This window comes from Thalassophryne amazonica, chromosome 13, assembly GCF_902500255.1.
Source record: "Thalassophryne amazonica chromosome 13, fThaAma1.1, whole genome shotgun sequence".
In the NCBI taxonomy this organism is placed as follows: domain Eukaryota; kingdom Metazoa; phylum Chordata; class Actinopteri; order Batrachoidiformes; family Batrachoididae; genus Thalassophryne; species Thalassophryne amazonica.
The window spans coordinates 7,638,245-7,655,170 of record NC_047115.1 but is presented as its reverse complement, the minus strand read 5'-3'; the positions used below and the strand labels follow the sequence as shown (position 1 = coordinate 7,655,170).

General features: G+C 43.2%; 1 protein-coding gene across 1 annotated transcript in view; it reads left to right on the top strand.

Moving 5' to 3' along the window:
* The first annotated feature begins 1,832 nt into the window (after nt 1–1,832).
* The window catches only part of LOC117522924 (pro-neuregulin-3, membrane-bound isoform), a 1,011,312-nt gene continuing 996,218 nt past the window's right edge, over nt 1,833–16,926 (top strand). Inside the window, exon 1 of the mRNA XM_034184344.1 lies at nt 1,833–4,242. Within this exon, the coding sequence (XP_034040235.1) occupies nt 3,513–4,242 (730 nt within the window). The 5' untranslated portion in view covers nt 1,833–3,512. The remainder of the gene's footprint in view (nt 4,243–16,926) is intronic.

The following is a 16,926-nucleotide window of genomic DNA, read 5'->3' as shown; positions in this document are numbered from 1 at the left end:
AGATGTGACAGAATCCACAGCAGGCCTTTATGTTCCCCTCTGGAGGAGGTCGTCACACCTCCTTCCAGCTGACGTACATGCGACCTCATTCGTACACGCAAAGTTTAATGATTTCAACCACTGTTTCCAGTGTGCTTGTTCATGGGGTGGGTCATGTGAGACCGTACGTCTGTAAAGCACCTTGGGGCAAATGATGCTGTGATTTGCTGTCATATGAATAAATTGAATTCATGGCAATGGCCTGTTTTGGGTCATAAGGGTCTCAGTCTGTAATATTTGGGGATCCATTTTGATGGTGGATTTGACCTGTTTTAAGCCAGTTATTCAACAGCACAGAAGGCAGATTGTTCTAAATGTGTTTTAAATGGCTTCAAAGTTTACAAAACTAACAGCAAATTAAATTAACTGGTTTGAAAGTGTTCTATATGGACAAACACACACACACACACACACACACACTCACTTAAAAATCATTTTAAAATAATCTAAATGACCTTTAAAGTGATATTGTGAACATTGCCATCCATTGCATTTTTGACATTTTGGACCTTTTGTTGGGAAAAAAAACATTTACTTTTGATTCTGAGAAAATGAGACACTTTAATTGTACTTTAAGATTTACAAATGTGAAAAGAGACTTCAGTAAGAAAATAACTAGATGAGTAAGCAGAGAATGTGCAGCACTGTACAGGGTTATAGTGCTCCATCACATCTCTGATGTCATAAAGTAAAAAGTTAAAGAAATAAAAGGGGAAAACATGCCAGGAGAGTTTATTCCAGATTGCCACGATAACTGAAGTAAATTTCCTGTGACCATCCCCACAAATCTGTGAAATAGTACCTGAGAAACTGGGCTCACAGGCAAACAAATCTGTTGGCCAAATCTGTTTGGTGTCACAGAAACAAAACGTTCACACAATTGAATCACTGGAGCTTACGTAAAACCAGACCTGCATGGAATACTAAGGATCATTATTGCCATTTATATATATATATATATATATATTATATATATATATATATTATATATATATAATATATATATATATATATACATAATGGCAATATTCCAAACATTTCATTATCAAATCATTATCACAAAGAAATGGAACTGAAGCTTGATGTTTTACAGCTTAAACATGAACGTTATTATGAATAAACATAACAACCACGCAAACTACATCGGACAGCCTTCTCTCAGGCTCGCAGTTGTCATGTTGCATTTTTCAGCAATTGCATAAAATGGACTTCTTGCCTCACTGGCGGTATAGCGACCCCTTGTCTTTTGTTGCTGTAAAACGCCCCCTCTGTTTGACAGTGCATAGCAGCTTCTCGCTTTGACTCGGTCTCTTGTAGGTAATGTGATCAAGGAGCGATAGGGGTTCCAGCCATGCTTGACAGCATTGTAAACAATGCTATTGAAGCACCCTCTGCTTGACAAATTACATAATGACACCATTTCCAACAGCCACAATGTTTTGTGCATTGTTTATTCAGTAAAATGAAAGTATTCATGTCTGCAAAAGTAACAGATATCATGTTTGTGAAAGGCTCTGATTGGCCGTCGATATCAACCAATCAATATACTCTTGTGACTCTCATCTTAAGGTCAGAGAAAAGGTGATTTTGCCTGGAAAGTTGCGGATTGATGTATGTGAGCCTTTGGTTGGTGTTGCCTCTCTCCTCTGATGATGTGGAGTGGGTGGGGCTGAGTGTGTGAGTGACGAGTCCTGCATTGTGCTCTGATCCTTCTGGGACTTGAGCTTCCCGCATGATAATTACGACGTATGTTGCTGCAAAAGGTCTCTGTCTCTCCACCCCTCCCTCCATCATTACCTTTTTATCTGTACACTCCTTTTTTTAACATCTTTGTATTCATTCTCCCCTCCCTGCTAACGGAGGTGGGCAAGCTTCCCAGAGCTGGTGCATCCAGCAGGTGCAGCCTCCTTCTCTCCTCTCTCCCTCCCACCCTTTCTCTCTCTCTCTCTCTCTGTTTGCTCATCCACTGTGCGCACAGTGCCTGCAGTTTTTTCCTTTCCCTCTCTTTCTTTCTGTCTCTTGGCGGTGGCGGCAGCGGCTTAGAGAGGCAGCTGGATGTGCATCAGAATGACCACAACTAAAGACAGATGCATCGTCGGATGCTGCTAACCTTACAGGGAGAAACGCAGGGGAGCCTGTGCCGCGGTGCCGAGGGCTAATCCTGGTGCGGAGTGCATGTTTTGTAATCATCTCAGAAAGAACATCCCGCAGGAAGGACAAGCACAGGATCCCAGCAACACGACCAACAAATCCCGGGCTGAGTCTGAGAGAACTTGCGTGGTATTTCAAACATTTCAGCTTTTTTGCCGCTCTCGATGTTTTATCGACTCAATGCTTCTCTTTCGCTCTGTAGCGGAATGTTTTGTTCAAACAGATGTGGAGAGGTTTTCTGAGTGCTTGCTGCAGTGTTGACAGACGGCAGACTGAGACAGCAGGGTGCTGAACAGGCAGCTTGGGGAAATTTGATCCACAACCAGTTGGAGAAGGAGCAGGATCCCGTGGTGCAGCTGCAGATTTATCCACCCTGTGATTCCGCTGCGTGACAACACCCCTCATTCTGTCTTCAGCTCAAGTCTTGACTCCATCCCATTCAAAACATTAATTGGATTCTCTTCCTTGGTTTTATTTTTAGCCTTGCTGGAATTAGAACATACAGAAGAAGAAGTGGGGTCAGATCCAAAAAAGTGCTTAAAAACAGAAAACCTTGCAGAAGCATTGGGAGACGCAGACAGTGGATAACCTCAAGCGAGGGTCTACTGGAGCAAAAACAAAACGTCTCTTTCAGTTGCGGAAGGGGCAGGTTTTTGGTAGCTGAGGGACGCTGACTTGGCTAAAGCTGTCGGAACAAGTCTGCTTCAGGAATCGTATTTTTTTGGGTTCGGTCCTGGGGAGCAATAAGACCCCCCTCCCCTGCAAGTTTCACATCACGATAAGACAACGGTGTTCTGTGTTGGAGTGTACGTGCAGCGGACACATATGCATGCCAAGTAGAAATAGCTGCAGTGGCATCCGGACATTGATGCCACAGATGTAAACCTGTTCCCTTCCTCCCATCACTCTTGCTTTCCATCTTTCTCTCCATTAAAGACGTCAATTCTTCTGTGTTTTTTTTCCTTGTGTTTCATTTCCAACTTCGAGAAGGAACCACAATCATTTTGCTTCTTCAGTGTATCTGTGGACATGGGGAGTTGGCAGGACTAAAGGCGGACTAATCAAAGCTGGCATCCACCAATGCCAGCTTTCCCGTTCTTCATCGTGTATCTCTGAGTGTGCATGTGTGTCTGTGTGTCTGTCTACTGGTGTGTTTGTGGATGACTGTCTGTCTGTGTGTTTTCCAGCATCCCTCTCCATTACATCTCCTTCATTGGATTACATATTTGTGCTGGTCTTATTGAATGTCAGACTCCATGGAATATTTCAACTGGCACCTTTCTGCTACGGACCACCGATGCCTATCATAGGGTTAACCATCAATGAGCCATAACGGACAAAAAGGAAAAATGAGCGAGTGTTCTGGGCCAGCTGTATCTGGGGCGGTGATCCTGGAGGAACCTGAGGGCTCAGGGGCGACTGGCCGTGGCGAGGGTCAGGCCCAGGATCAGGGTCCACTACGATGGGGAGGATGCACACTTTGGCCACGCCAACAGACATGGTTGTGTGTGGTTCCTTTACTTATTGGTTTCATTGGCCTGGGATTGAGCCTGATGCTGCTGAAGTGGATTGTTGTTGGGACTGTACGGGATTACGTGCCAACAGACCTTGTGGATGCTAACCGAATAGGGCAAGATCCTATTTTTCTTTCGAAACCAAGTGGCATTCCTAAAGGTCCTGATACTACAACCACCACCACCACCACAACTACCGCAATTACAGTAGATGGTGGGAACCACACTCCCAGAACCGTAACAGTGGCAAAAGGAAGGACTCGATCCACCACTACTACGACTACAAATCCTAGAGGGGGCGGAGCATCAGGAAGCCAGGTAACTCCTGGACATCGGAATGGACGTGGACATTCGGGCATTACTACAACCACCGCAGTGCTGTGGACAACCCCCATAATAGGAGCGGCAACGTTGAGCCCGTCTCCATCCAACCCGACAGTGTTGCATGACTCTACACAGATGTGGACTCCGGAGCAAACCACCACAGAGACGGTCTCCATGATGCTAACCACACGTTCGCATGCCCACCGCAAAACACGTAAGTCTGTCACATCAATGGAAGCTTTTTGCGTGTTTCCCAGCATGCTGTTTGATTGTGTGTTGTTTCATGGTAAAGAGCAGGAAGAACTCTAACGTGGTTGAACTGATTTATTGGAAATTCACTCAACTGTTCGTTTGATTGGCAAATCCACTTTAGAGGATTTTTAGTTGTTGCATTGGTTGGTTCTCTTTTTCTCTATGAACTGATTTTTATCAAGGCTTTGATGATGAATTATTGATTCTCTGAGCATGGTGAGTGTCTCAGCCACCGTCGATGACAAACACGCCATGTGTTGATTTTGTAGTTGTGTGTGTGATCAGCATTGACTGATGGTATGCAGTGATTTGAACTACAGCAGAGGTCAGTAATCAATATTTCAGGTGTATTGTGATAAAGTGTTTCCTTTCTGCTAACATCGAGTGCTGGGATTGTTTCTCACTGACATGCACCATGTTGCAGCTTTTGTGTGTTGAGCACAGTTTGTGCATGAGGTCATATTAACATCACATAAACAGGATAACAACTGGAAGTGCTTGTTGCCACTGGATTTTATGCAAATTTTACAATTTATGCCATTTTTCTGTGGATGTAAATAAATTTCTACTTGTGATAAATGAGGCAATATTTCAACCACAAAAAGGAAAAGAGCAGGAGTTAAAATAGGAATAAAAATGTCCAAGTACATTTCTTTTTAATCTCAAGACAATACGAGGTCTATTAGATAAGAAACCGACCCTTTTATTTTTTTTTAACTATGGATTTGAATGACGTGCGATTAGACCAATCATGCTTGAACCCTCGTGCGCATGTGTGAGTTCTTTCACGCGTGCCGGTGATGTCATTTCCCTGTGGGCAGGCCTTGAGTGAGATGTGGTCCAGCCCTCTCGGCTGAATTCCTTTGTTTCACACGCTGCTCGAGACAGCGCGCGTTGCTTTATCAAAATTTTTTCTGGACCTGTGAGGAATATCCGAGTGGACACTATTCGAGAAATTCAGCTGGTTTTCGGTGAAAAGTTTAACGGCTGATGAGAGATTATGGGGTGTTTCTGTCGCTGTAAGGACTTCCCACGGAGCGGGACGTCGCGCAACGCTTACAGGCGCCGTCGTCGGCCTGTTTCGACCTGAAAACATTCTAATTTAAGGCTTAATTCACCCAGGACGTCGTGAGAGAACAGAGAAGATTCAGAAGAGGCCGGCATGAGGACTTTATGCGGACATTCCACTGTTTAAGGACATTTTTTAATGAAAGACGTGCGCGCAAATTCGCTGAGTCATTTCCGTGACGACTCGGTGAATCTGTGTGCACCGCGACAGGAAAAACACCTCCATGTTGAAAACCATTTGTAAAATTCAGGCGGCTTTTGATGGCTTTCAACAAGTGAGTAACTGAGAAATTGTTTAACAGCTTGGGCATGTTCCAACTTGCCCGTTAAGGTTTCCAATGGAGGTGTTTTTCCTTTCGCGACCCCCCGCGGTTGGGTCCAGCCCGACATGCGACTCTGCCCGCACGTTCTTTCATTACAAAATGTCCGTTAACAATGGAATGTCCGAATAAACTCCTCATGCCGACTTCTTCTGAAAGTTCTCTGACGACTTACTGGGTCAACAGAGCCTGAAATGTGGAAGTTTTCAACTTGAAACGGTGAGACGCTGCCGCCTCGAAGCGCAGATCGCCGTCAGGCACCGTGGGCCGTCCTTACGGCGACACTACCAGACCAAAATCTCTCATCAGCCGTTAAAATTTTTACCGAAAACCAGCTGAATTTATCGAATGGTGTCCACTCAGTTGTGCCTTACAGTTTTGAAAAAAATTTTATCAAACAAAGCAGCAGTCTCTGAGCCATTCCTAAACAATGAAAAAACGACGAGAGGGTGGGCGACTCCTCACTCAAAGACTGCCCACAGGCGAATGACGTAACTGACAGGCGTGAAAAAACTCTTGCATGCCCACGAGGGTTCAAGCATGTCTGATGTAATCACACGTGATTCAAATCCATATGGTTTTTGAAAAAAATAATAAGGTCGGATACTTTTCTAATAGACCTCGTATATGACTTTCCACAGAGTTTTCAGCAGAGGAGTGTTTCGGTGCAAATAAACAAAGCAACAAAACTGCTTTGCTGCACGTTTGTGCTAAAGTGTGATCATCCAAATGAAGATTTTCTTTCCAACAGATGTGCACAAGAGATGTGTAATTTTCCAAACAACAACCTGCTTTCAGGTGGCTGTGCATTGGAGTGGTGCCGCATTTCAAATCAGGTAACAGTTTTCTCTCGGTAAATTGAAGGTTTTCCCTCAGAGAGTAAATTGGTAGGTCTGTTTTTTTGCTGACGTTCTTGTTGGTTTATTGATTTGTTTGTGGGATTACAAACAAATTGGCATGACGATTTTCATGACGGGTAATGAAAGGGTTGTGCCCAGGCTCCAGCAGGACAACAAAATGTTTTGGCAGAACTGGATAAAGGGATAGTGACACTGTTTTTTTTTTGTTGATGAGTTCTTGGTAGATCACGCTCATGCTTTTTGCACATTGCTAGTAAACCTGCATCATTTAACTTTGTTTCAATACATGATTTATTCATGTGTTGACGTGCATGTAAATTAGTGAAACCTTGAAACAACAAACCTGTGGCATTAATATCTTTAACAAGGGTTTGGTGAAGTTACCTGCATATCTGAGGCCATGATGAACTCAGGATTGATGGTTTCTGGAAAGGTTTGGCTGGAAACCTTCTCTTTCTCTGAATGCGTCTGTGACTTAATTGGTGAGATGTTCTCATTGTATTGATCTGATCTACTCAAAGCTGTCTTGCAGCAATCAGTGACACACACCAGCTTCCACGATGATGAAGCTCTCTTAAAATAAGTGTCCATATCCCTGCATCAACACCAAACCAGCATCAGGAGTCATCAAGGCCAGTGACAACAACAGGTTTTTTACCCAAAGTTTCTGCATAATTAAGCAAGTCAAATCAGAGGCTTTTAGTACAGATTTAACTTTAATGTTTCAGACGTGTCTTGCTGACGTTGGTATTTTAGAGGGTAGAGAGAAGCCAAACTGATAATTCCTTCATGTCAGTTTTTTTTCTCTGCCATTCCATTCCAAGTCATTTTTCTTCCAAACTGTACAGTGCACCAGTTTTCATTTTCACTAACCCATGGTGGCAGCAGTTAGCAATTGTAACGTAGTTAACTTGGTAAACATTAAATGTGACCTGAAGCTTCTCTGCAAACACAATGACTTGCAGGGGTAGGGCCCACCAGGCACACAATGTCATTTAAGCAGTACCCAAGGTCCTTTGAAGAGAGCTAGCACCAAAGTCATCATGTTAGGTTATGGGTAGCCTCCAAGTCTCTTAACCAATACAGTAAAATGAATCACCAGTGGCCTCATGTACAAAGACTTGCATGGATTTTCTACTGAAACTGGCGTATGCTAAAACCCAGAAACTGTCATATGCAGGAAAATATCCAGAAGTATCAAAGTGTGCGTAACACATGGATCCAAGCACATTCCTTTTGTACATCCCAATCAACGTGGACATTGAGTGCACATGCAGACGTACCAAAACCCACCCCTTTCAGCAGTTGGTGTACAGGGAGAAGAGTAAGGAGGAAAGAATGCAGCCTTCGGGGATTCGGTTGTTGATGGAATGTGTGTTGGACATGTGTCCAACAGCTTCACATGCTACCTCCTGTTAGACAGGAAGTCAGTGATCCACCTAATGGTGGAGTCAGGCACGCTAAGCTGAGAGAGCTTGTCCTGCAGCAGGGCTGGGATAATCGTATTGAAAGCGGAGCTGAAGTCCACAAACAGGATCCTGGCATAGGATCCTGGGGAGTCCAGATGCTGGAGGATGAAGGGGAGGGCCATATTGACAGTGTCTACAAACCTGTTGGCTCTATAGGCGAACTGCAGGGAATTAAAGAATGGGTCAGAGATGGCCTTGAGGTGTGTGAGGACAAGGCACTAGAAGGTCTTCATCACCACAGAGGTCAGGGTAACGAGTTTGTAGCCATTAAGTCCTGTAGTTCTTTGTTTTTTTGGGAATGAGAATGAGGTGGAGGTCTTGAAGCATGCTGGGACATGGCATGTATCCAGTGATGTGTTGAAGATGTCTGTGAACACCAGAAAACAGTTGGTCTACACAGTTCTTCAGTATGGATGGAGAGACAGAGTCAGGTCGGCTTCTTGAGTGGGTCCTGTCTCGACGGCCTGTTGATATCCTCTCAGGAATGGAGAGATTCATGGTGGGGGAAGGGGAGGGTCCTTGCTATGAGGAGTTGTGGGGCGGGGCAGACCCCAGTGGGGTGGGGGGGTGCTGATGGGAATTGGAGCTGGTGATGATGGGGGATGGTATTAGAACTGTACCATTGTCATTTAAATCTGTACTAGAACTGTTCAGCTTTTTGGCCAGCAAGGGTCGCTGGGGAAAGGTTAGGTTTGTAGTGTGTGATCTGTCTGAGCCCCATCCAGACAGAAGTAGAGCCATTGGCTGAGAACTGATTGTTGAATTTTCTCAGCATACAGCCATTTAGCTTCGCTAACCGCCTTCCCAAACCTGTACTTGACTCCTGTTGGACGACAGTATCACATAACTATAAACTCAAAACATCAACATGAAATTGTTTAACAATTTACCTCGGTCACACCCCGCATGTCCATTGATGAGAGAGGGAAAGATGACCAGGACTCAGTCCGTTCTCAGATTGAGTTTGCCTTTAATACAGAGAATGAACCAAAGTAACAATAACAGAGAGTCCTCTGCGTTAACGCTTAGTTTGGTCTAGCACTCTGATCAGGATCCCCATCTACCTCTCCCTGAACCCATATATACTATCTGAGTTTCTGTCTAAACATTGCGTCAATATGCTGTGTTATATTCTTTCTAGATTGGTCGACCTTCTCATCCTGCGCACAGTGCAGTCTTGGTTTCTTCCTTGTATCCCAGCACTGATCATGACCTAAAAAGGAAATATCATACAAACCCCCTCCCATCCTGATTGAGCTGCACTTGTCACCCTGCCTCAGTGAGAAAACAAAGTTGACCTCGTCTCCTGATCGCCCAATTAAGACAAACAAACGGCCTTGTCTCAGTTACAGAATCATCAGAAAAATAGAAAAACATGTTTTCACATCCCGTCTCAATACTGGTTTATCAAGCACTTTTTAGCAACAAAAAGGCACAGTGGTTTTATTCAGGTCACAATAGAAGACAAGCTAGCATAAGAAAAAAAAATGTAACTAATAAAGAATAAAATCACCATAATATTTACACTCCATAAAGCTAACCTTGTCCTCACTCCTGAAAGCCTGCTCCTTCTGCAGCCTCATCTATCCAAGTTTCAGACTAAAACAGGATTTGATGTTGTTATACCTCACCGTGGTACGTGATGGTGTGCAGCAGTCCTAACAAAAGCCTCTGTGTACTCATCCAGACTGTTGGTGGCAGTCTTGAACACATCCCAGTCCATGTTTTCCAAACATGACTGAAGATCCTCCACAGTCTCACTATTCCACTGTTTAGATGTCCTCACTACAGGTTTACAGAGCTTTAGTTACTGCCTGTAGGTAGGAATCAGGTGGACCATGGCATGGTCAGAGTGGCCAAGTGCAGCACAACCCTTCTTCCAGCATTTCACTGCACGGGCCAGGGTGAGAGCACCTTTGGGCAAGATCACTAAAGTAACACACAAAAACAAACAAAAAAGAGCACACCAAGGCAGCCATACACGGCGCCATCTTGGAACACCCAAATGACCTGTTTCCACGGGCATTTCACTTTTGATACATCTGAAAGTTAGCGTGGAGAAGGTCGTATGCAGTGTTGCCACAGTTACTTTAAAAAGGGAATCTAATTACTGATTACTCCTTGAAAAAGTACGTTATTATTTTACTAATTACTCAATTTTAAAAGTACTTAAGTTAGAGTACTAGTTACTTTTTTAGTTACACTGAGCAACTGAAGTAACTGGCAACACTGGTCGTACGCCGTATTTGTGCATATGCAGCCTTTGTACATGAGGGCCCAGGTTCCTAAACACCTGGACCTTCTTTTTTCTGCAAAAATTAAAAGAAAATACGAGGTCTGTTAAAAAAGTATCAGACCTTTTTTTTTTTCAAAAACCTGATGGATTTGAATCACATGTGTTTGCATGAGCAAACCTTTAACCTTTGTGCGCATGTGTGATTTTTTTCACAGCCTGTTGGTTGCGTCATTTGCTTGTAAGCAGCCTTTGTGTGAGGATGGGTGGAGTCTCTTGTCGTTTTTTCTTTGCAAGGAAATGGTGGAACAACTGGAGCAGCACGACTGCATCAAATTTTGCCAGAAACTGGGTGACAGCCAGGTGGAAACCATTCGGATGATTCAGACGGCTTTCGATGATGATCCTCTGGGCATCACGCAGATTAAGGAGCGGTACAACCGGTTTAAAGACGGCCGCACAACGGTGGAGAGCGAGCCGCGCTCCAGTCGGCCATCAACATGCTGAAATGACCAGATCATTTCCAAAGTGAACGCTGTGGTGATGTGGAACCGTCGTGTGACTGTCCGAGAAATTGCAGAAGAGGTGGACATCAGCACTTTTTCGGCACATTCCACTGTGACAGAAGATTTTGCCATGAAAAGAGTTGCAGCGAAATTCATCTGCACAAAGCTGATGGCGCAGCAAAACCTCGTCCACCATTCGGAAGATTCAGACGGCTTTCAGTGGCTTTTCAATGGTGTGACTATCCGAGAAATTGTGGACAAAGAAAAACGAGAGGCTACACCCATCCTCACACAAAGGCTGCTTACAAGCAAATGACGCAACCGACAGGCGTGAAAAAAATCACACATGTGCACGAAGGTTAAAGGTTGGCTCATGCAAGCACATGTGATTCAAATCCATCAGGTTTTTGAAAAAAATAAAAAGGTCGCATACTTTTCTAACAGACCTCGTATACTTAGTACATGTTAAGTCTACTATGCTCATGCTACTATGCTCGGACTCTTGCTTGCCTCTACTGGTGGTTGGCTCTCACTGCGGTATTGTATCACTTCCTGTTCCGGAGCACAGCGAGCGGTGTTTTGCTGTATCTGTTAGCTGTTTAATCTGCGCAGTTAGATTGATCTAGTTATCTAGATAACGATTTGTTTCACAGTGTAATCTTCACGTGCCTTAACTAAAGCACTCCTTCTGCTGAATCACCTCTAAATTATTTACACATTATTCACTTTGCGTGTTTTTAGGAATCCGCTAGCTTAGCGCAGCTACTAGCTCTTAGCCGATTTAGCATGGCGGCTTCTCCTGTCTCTCCCGCACTTTTCTGCTCTGGGTGTGAATGTTTAGTTATTCCTCGGCCTCCTTTAGCAGTAATGGTACTTGTAATAAGTGTAGCTTATTCGTAGCTTTGGAGGCCAGGCTGGGCAAATTGGAGACTCGGCTCTGCACCGTGGAAAATTCTACAGCTAGCCAGGTCCCTGTAGTCGGTGCGGACCAAGGTAGCTTAACCGCCGTTAGTTTCCCTCTGGCAGATCCTGAGCAGCTGGGAAAGCAGGCCGACTGGGTGGACTGTGAGGAGGAAGCATAGCCCTAAACAGAAGCCCCGTGTACACCGCCAACCCATTCACATTTCTAACCGTTTTTTCCCCAGTTGACGACACACCCCGCCGAGGATCAAACTCTGGTTACTGGCGACTCTGTTTTGAGAAATGTGAAGTTACGACACCAGCAACCATAGTCAATTGTCTTCCGGGGGCCAGAGCAGGCGACATTGAAGGAAATTGAAACTGCTGGCTAAGGCTAAGCATAAATTTGGTAAGATTGTAATTCACGTCGGCAGTAATGACACCCGGTTACGCCAATCGGAGGTCACTAAAATTAACATTGAATCGGTGTGTAACTTTGCAAAAACAATGTCGGACTCTGTAGTTTTCTCTGGGCCCCTCCCCAATCAGACCGGGAGTGACATGTTTAGCCGCATGTTCTCCTTGAATTGCTGGCTGTCTGAGTGGTGTCCAAAAAATGAGGTGGGCTTCATAGATAATTGGCAAAGCTTCTGGGGAAAACCTGGTCTTGTCAGGAGAGACGGCATCCATCCCACTTTGGATGGAGCAGCTCTCATTTCTAGAAATCTGGCCAATTTTCTTAAATCCTCCAAACCGTGACTATCCAGGGTTAGGACCAGGAAGCAGAGTTGTAGTCTTACACACCTCTCTGCAGCTTCTCTGCCCCTGCCATCCCCTCATTACCCCATCCCTGTAGAGATGGTGCCTGCTCCCAGACCACCAATAACCAGCAAAAATCTATTTAAGCATAAAAATTCAAAAAGAAAAAATAATATAGCACCTTCAACTGCACCACAGACTAAAACAGTTAAATGTGGTCTATTAAACATTAGGTCTCTCTCTTCTAAGTCCCTGTTAGTAAATTATATAATAATTGATCAACTTATTGATTTATTCTGCCTTACAGAAACCTGGTTACAGCAGGATGAATATGTTAGTTTAAATGAGTCAACACCCCCGAGTCACACTAACTGCCAGAATGCTCGTAGCACGGGCCGAGGCGGAGGATTAGCAGCAATCTTCCATTCCAGCTTATTAATTAATCAAAAACTCAGACAGAGCTTTAATTCATTTGAAAGCTTGACTCTTAGTCTTGTCCATCCAAATTGGAAGTCCCAAAAAACAGTTTTATTTGTTATTATCTATCGTCCACCTGGTCATTACTGTGAGTTTCTCTGTGAATTTTCAGACCTTTTGTCTGACTTAGTGCTTAGCTCAGATAAGATAATTATAGTGGGCAATTTTAACATCCACACAGATGCTGAGAATGACAGCCTCAACACTGCATTTAATCTATTATTAGACTCAATTGGCTTTGCTCAAAATGTAAATGAGTCCACCTACCACTTTAATCATATCTTAGATCTTGTTCTGACTTATGGTATGGAAATTGAAGACTTAACAGTATTCCCTGAAAACTCCCGTCTGTCTGATCATTTCTTAATAACATTTACATTTACTCTGATGGACTACCCAGCAGTGGGGAATAAGTTTCATTACACTAGAAGTCTTTCAGAAAGTGCTGTAACTAGGTTTAAGGATATGATTCATTCTTTATGTTCTCTAATGCCATATACCAACACAGTGCAGAGTAGCTACCTAAACTCTGTAAGTGAGATAGAGTATCTCGTCAATAGTTTTACATCCTCATTGAAGACAACTTTGGATGCTGTAGCTCCTCTGAAAAAGAGAGCTTTAAATCACAAGTGCCTGACTCCGTGGTATAACTCACAAACTCGCAGCTTAAAGCAGATAACCCATAAGTTGGAGAGGAAATGGCGTCTCACTAATTTAGAAGATCTTCACTTAGCCTGGAAAAAGAGTCTGTTGCTCTATAAAAAAAGCCCTCCGTAAAGCTAGGACATCTTACTACTCATCACTAATTGAAGAAAATAAGAACAACCCCAGGTTTCCTTTCAGCACTGTAGCCAGGCTGACAAAGAGTCAGAGCTCTATTGAGCCGAGTATTCCATTAACTTTAACTAGTAATGACTTCATGACTTTCTTTGCTAATAAAATTTTAACTATTAGAGAAAAAATTACTCATAACCATCCCAAAGACGTATCGTTATCTTTGGCTGCTTTCAGTGATGCCGGTATTTGGTTAGACTCTTTCTCTCAGATTGTTCTGTCTGAGTTATTTTCATTAGTTACTTTATCCAAACCATCAACATGTCTATTAGACCCCATTCCTACCAGGCTGCTCAAGGAAGCCCTACCATTATTTAATGCTTCGATCTTAAATATGATCAATCTGTCTTTATTAGTTGGCTATGTACCACAGGCTTTTAAGGTGGCAGTAATTAAACCATTACTTAAAAAGCCATCACTTGACCCAGCTATCTTAGCTAATTATAGGCCAATCTCCAACCTTCCTTTTCTCTCAAAAATTCTTGAAAGGGTAGTTGTAAAACAGCTAACTGATTATCTGCAGAGGAATGGTCTATTTGAAGAGTTTCAGTCAGGTTTTAGAATTCATCATAGTACAGAAACAGCATTAGTGAAGGTTACAAATGATCTTCTTATGGCCTCAGACAGTGGACTCATCTCTGTGCTTGTTCTGTTAGACCTCAGTGCTGCTTTTGATACTGTTGACCATACAATTTTATTACAGAGATTAGAGCATGCCATAGGTATTAAAGGCACTGCGCTGCGGTGGTTTGAATCATATTTATCTAATAGATTACAATTTGTTCATGTAAATGGGGAATCTTCTTCACAGACTAAGGTTAATTATGGAGTTCCACAAGGTTCTGTGCTAGGACCAATTTTATTCACTTTATACATGCTTCCCTTAGGCAGTATTATTAGACGGTATTGCTTAAATTTTCATTGTTACGCAGATGATACCCAGCTTTATCTATCCATGAAGCCAGAGGACACACACCAATTAGCTAAACTGCAGGATTGTCTTACAGACATAAAGACATGGATGACCTCTAATTTCCTGCTTTTAAACTCAGATAAAACTGAAGTTATTGTACTTGGCCCCACAAATCTTAGAAACATGGTGTCTAAGCAGATCCTTACTCTGGATGGCATTACCCTGACCTCTAGTAATACTGTGAGAAATCTTGGAGTCATTTTTGATCAGGATATGTCATTCAAAGTGCATATTAAACAAATATGTAGGACTGCTTTTTTGCATTTACGCAATATCTCTAAAATTAGAAAGGTCTTGTCTCAGAGTGATGCTGAAAAACTAATTCATGCATTTATTTCCTCTAGGCTGGACTGTTGTAATTCATTATTATCAGGTTGTCCTAAAAGTTCCCTGAAAAGCCTTCAGTTAATTCAAAATGCTGCAGCTAGAGTACTGACGGGGACTAGAAGGAGAGAGCATATCTCACCCATATTGGCCTCTCTTCATTGGCTTCCTGTTAATTCTAGAATAGAATTTAAAATTCTTCTTCTTACTTATAAGGTTTTGAATAATCAGGTCCCATCTTATCTTAGGGACCTCGTAGTACCATATCACCCCAATAGAGCGCTTCGCTCTCAGACTGCAGGCTTACTTGTAGTTCCTAGGGTTTGTAAGAGTAGAATGGGAGGCAGGGCCTTCAGCTTTCAGGCTCCTCTCCTGTGGAACCAGCTCCCAATTCAGATCAGGGAGACAGACACCCTCTCTACTTTTAAGATTAGGCTTAAAAGTTTCCTTTTTGCTAAAGCTTATAGTTAGGGCTGGATCAGGTGACCCTGAACCATCCCTTAGTTATGCTGCTATAGACTTAGACTGCTGGGGGGTTCCCATGATGCACTGAGTGTTTCTTTCTCTTTTTGCTCTGTATGCACCACTCTGCATTTAATCATTAGTGATCGATCTCTGCTCCCCTCCACAGCATGTCTTTTTCCTGGTTCTCTCCCTCAGCCCCAACCAGTCCCAGCAGGAGACTGCCCCTCCCTGAGCCTGGTTCTGCTGGAGGTTTCTTCCTGTTAAAAGGGAGTTTTTCCTTCCCACTGTCGCCAAGTGCTTGCTCACAGGGGGTCGTTTTGACCGTTGGGGTTTTTATGTAATTATTGTATGGCTTTGCCTTACAATATAAGGCGCCTTGGGGCAACTGTTTGTTGTGATTTGGCGCTATATAAATAAAATTGATTGAATTGATTGATGTACTCTACAAGGCCTTATATTTGAAGTTGCTTAAAGCCCAGTTCATACTTTCCTTAATATTTATACTGGAAACTCAAATCTGAGAACACGTCCCCGCATCCACAACACCGCATAACCACCCAGGGTTTTGGATATGAACAATCCAGGCTAAACACCAATCTGTCTGGGAAGTGATGGTGGTTGAGCGTTGGGCTTCAGACCAGAGGATCCTCGGTTCAAACCCCAGCCAGACCGGACCAGACCCAAGGGCCCTTGGGCAAGGTGCTTAATCCCCAATTTGCTCCTGGTTTTGTAATGAGTACCTTGCATGGCAGTACCCTGACATGGGTGTGTGAGTGTGTGAGTTTGGGTGAATGTGATGCAAAATTGTAAAGTGCTTTGAGCTCCTGATGCAGATGGAAAAGTGTTATATAAATGCAGCACCCTGGGTGATACATAGGCATCCCCTTGGCCTTCTCCAGCCGCTGGAATCCTCAACAATAAGAGACATGGATCATGCACAGCGAATTGTGACACATGACTCGGAAAATCATGTTTCTAAAACGCACTGCATTTATATAGCACTTTTCCATTTTCGTCAGTATGGAGTTAAAATTGTCTCATTAATATTTGTAAATGCACACAGGGTGATCTACAAATAATCATTGATTTGCAAATGTGTTCAGATATCCACAAATGCAAATTTCATGTTTGTAACTTGTAAATTGGTCTTTGCAAATAATGTTGTATTTGCAAATATAAAACTTAATTTGTAAAAAAAAAAAAAATTACATTTGTAAAACTGGAAATTGTATTTGTGAATTGAGTTTCAGCATTTGTGGATCACCAATTACATGCATTCATCGCTTTCCTCTGCGACGTCATTTTGAGACATTCTTTTCGCGAACACAGATCCACAAATGCCGACTGATTCACAAATACACACGCACACTGGATATCCACTAGATGGCAGTGTGGTTCCATTCAATGATGTGGCAAGCTGAAACTATATGCTCCCGGATGACTCTTTAATCGTGATCG